This window comes from Galeopterus variegatus, unplaced genomic scaffold (genome assembly GCF_000696425.1).
Source record: "Galeopterus variegatus unplaced genomic scaffold, G_variegatus-3.0.2 Scaffold1655, whole genome shotgun sequence".
NCBI lineage: Eukaryota > Metazoa > Chordata > Mammalia > Dermoptera > Cynocephalidae > Galeopterus > Galeopterus variegatus.
In genome coordinates, this window is record NW_007727766.1 from 21,667 (window position 1) to 25,002 (window position 3,336).

A 3,336-nucleotide genomic window follows, 5' to 3' on the forward strand; every position below is an offset into this window, starting at 1 on the left:
AACCAGTGAGCTAACCAGCCATCCCTATAAGGGATCCAAACCCGCGGCTTTGGTGTTATCAGCACCGCACTCTCCCGAGTGAGCCACGGGCCGGCCCTGGCAATGTTGGTTTCTACTTTGTTAATTTTTACAAATGCTTATATACCTAAGAAAAATATGATTTACTCAGCTCTTAAGTGTTTGAAATAAGTAAAGAGCAATGAACTATCTTTCAGGAATCAGGATCCAGAGATGAGCAGAGATAACCATAGAGAATTTCTTTCACTTTGGACTCCATTAGTGCTATTGGATTTAACTGCCACTAAGTCTAACTCTGAAGACAGTTGCCTTTAAAGTATGTGGGATTGTCAGCATTAATAATAGTTATTCTCCTTATTTTCCTTTAAGAAAATTTTTTAAAACTCTTAACTAATTTACTTGCTATTATATAGAGTCAAAGTGGGAATGCAATTTACCAAATTCTGTAATAAAGTCATTAATGGCAGCCTCAGTATTTATGGCAGTTAAGCTGTGAATATTAACATTTTTCTAAACCATACGCTTACAGTTACTGAAGATTCCTGTAAGTTCATTTGTTTCTTGGAATTATCTTTCCCCTCTTGTTCTGTAGTCGGCTGCCTCTGTGAAGAAGATTTTATGTGAAGCCCCTGTGGAATCTGTGGTGCAAGTGTCTGGGACAGTTATTTCCCGACCTCCAGGACAAGAGAATCCAGTTAGTATTTAGAAACTGTCTTTTTAAAAAAAAAAAAAAAGACGACTGGTAAGGAGATCTTAACCCTTGACTTGGTGTTGTCAGCACCATGTTCTCCCAGGTGAGCTAACCGGCCATCCCTATATAGGCATCCGAACCCATGGCCTTGGTGTTGTCAGCACCATGCTCTCCCAGGTGAGCTAACCGGCCATCCCTATATAGGCATCCGAACCCATGGCCTTGGTGTTGTCAGCACCACACTCTCCCAAGTGAGCCATGGGCTGGGCCTGTATTTAGAAACTGTTTGTGTACATTTTACCTGTATGCACTTGCACTGTCTGTGTACATATTCAGGCAACATAGACTAGCACCTATTGGGACATTAGGCACTAAAGTTCAGTAAGTTCTACGAATGAACCTACAGATTTCAGAATCGTCACCACAACCACACACACCTATATAAATATATGTGCTAAGACATTTGTTGATGTTGACAAATACATGCTGACATTTTTCTTAGCACATCAGCTACAAATACGCATAACAATGTTAAAATCATGCATACTATACATTAGAAGCACCTGCACATTTTTATGTATGTAAATAAATGCATGTGTTTTACAAATGTGCTTTGTGTACATATCCTGATAAGTGATTTTTAAAATAGTTCTTTTCTCTCTCTCTCTAAGAAAATGCCAACAGGTCAGATTGAAATTAAAGTTAAAACAGCTGAGCTGCTGAATTCCTGCAAGAAGCTGCCCTTTGAAATTAAGGACTTTGTGAAGGTGACACCCTCTGTTATTAAAAGAATAGAGTATCTAGATAATGTTCATGACCAGAAAAGTATCTTCAGAGTTTTTTAAAGAAAAAGTTTAACATCTACAAAATTTAACATTTTATTATACATGTATCATGAATTGTTCTGTTAGTTTTATAACTTTTTAATGAACAGTCCTTAAATAGTGACAGTTCATTAAACTGTTGTAGTCCCTAAGTACCGAGACTGTTTCTTCAGACAAATTGAAATATGATTCTATTTTTAAGACTCAAGATGTTAAATTATTCAAGTTTTTTTGTTTCTGTTGGTTAATGTTTTGAAAGGAAATTTATGTCTAGCTTGGAAATGTCCACATGGTATAGGGGATCCTGCACCTTTTAAGTTTAAGCCTTTAACAGAGATAAAATATGTGCTTAGAGCAACTCTTGACTTCCCAAGCACATAAATTTAAATAGGATTACTAAAATTTAGGATGTTCTTTGCCAAAGTTTGAGGGGTTGATGGAACTAGACAGCACTGGGTAAGTACCCCAGATAATTTTCAGCTTTGTCACAATTATAGACTTGTATACTTGTATACCTAATTTTTAAACTGACCTGTTAAGGCACTTATCTATTAATTGTACGGCCACATAGTCTTACATTTAAGTTCCCAATATTTAATCCTTTAATTAGAATAATTACAGAGTTGACCTTATTGTGAAAAAGAAAATATACAGTTTTCCCCAGAGAAGCATTCAGAAAGAAAAGTTACAGATATTTCTTACTATTCGTGTTTTTAGTATCAAAGAAATGAGCTATTTCAGAGGAAAGGACTTTTTTAAAAAGTTCTCGAAATAGAATACAGGGATTTACAGCCTTGAAAATAAGGAAACTTCTCACTGTGTTTCTACCAGTACAGCTGTGGAGATTCCATCCACCGTCCCCTTGCATTCCTTAAACTTGTAGTCACTGTCCCATTCAGGTGATAAAATTGTAGCTGTTTTTTTTTTTTTTTTTTTTTTTTTTCTGGCATATTTTTTAAAAAGATCATTGAAATCTTAAAATTTTTTTTTCAAGACTCAGCTATGGGCTTAAGTGAATGATAAATGTTTAGCAAAGTAGGGCAAATTTCAATCAGTGTAGGGTGAAGTTAATAATAATGAATAGGCTGGCTGGTTAGCTCAGTTGGTTAGAGCACGGTGTTATAACACCCGTATCAAGAGTTCAGATCCCCTTACTGGCCAGCCACCAATAATAATAATAATAATGAATAGTAAAAAATGTAAAATCTTCTAGTAACAAACTTAAAACATTGTAGGAATTAAGTATGGGAGTGTATGCACAAATGGAAGCAGCATGCCAGTGAGCTGCTTGATGATGGAAACTAAAGACAAAGCTAAAGTATTTGAAAATTCAAACTCTGTATCTAAAGATAACACTTTTCTAACATTCAAAATATATTTAAACACAAAAATCTTTCCATTTGTTTAGAAAACAGAAGCTCTTCGCTTACAGTATCGCTACTTAGACTTGCGTAGTTTCCAAATGCAGTATAATCTGCGACTGAGGTCCCAGATGGTCATGAAAATGCGTGAATATCTCTGTAATCTGCATGGTAAGGGAAATGCCTGAATGTTCTTTGGAGATTTTTAGCGTCTCTTCCGTTTTATTCAGCAGTTTTATTGTATCCTGTCCTTAGCATCATTGGGTCAGATGTTGCCAGAAGTCTGGAAATCACTCAGTGTGTAAAGTCGTTTTGAAGAAAGGTTTATTTCCAGGTGTTTTGTCCTAGAGAATAATTTAGTAACTAGATTCCTAGTGATTCACTAATACATCCTTCATAAAAATGAAAGTGCCAATTACATTGTTTTTTTTGTGGTTGTTTT

The 3,336-nt window shown here is 35.6% G+C and overlaps 1 protein-coding gene across 3 annotated transcripts in view; it reads left to right on the top strand.

Moving 5' to 3' along the window:
* Nucleotides 1-3,336, top strand: part of DARS2 (aspartyl-tRNA synthetase 2, mitochondrial) — a 28,310-nt gene that overhangs the window by 7,122 nt on the left and 17,852 nt on the right. For all 3 annotated transcript variants that reach the window (XM_008578271.1, XM_008578270.1, XM_008578272.1), the window contains 3 exons: nt 611-712; nt 1,381-1,476; nt 2,942-3,065. In XM_008578271.1, the coding sequence (XP_008576493.1) occupies nt 611-712; nt 1,381-1,476; nt 2,942-3,065 (322 nt within the window). The remainder of the gene's footprint in view (nt 1-610; nt 713-1,380; nt 1,477-2,941; nt 3,066-3,336) is intronic.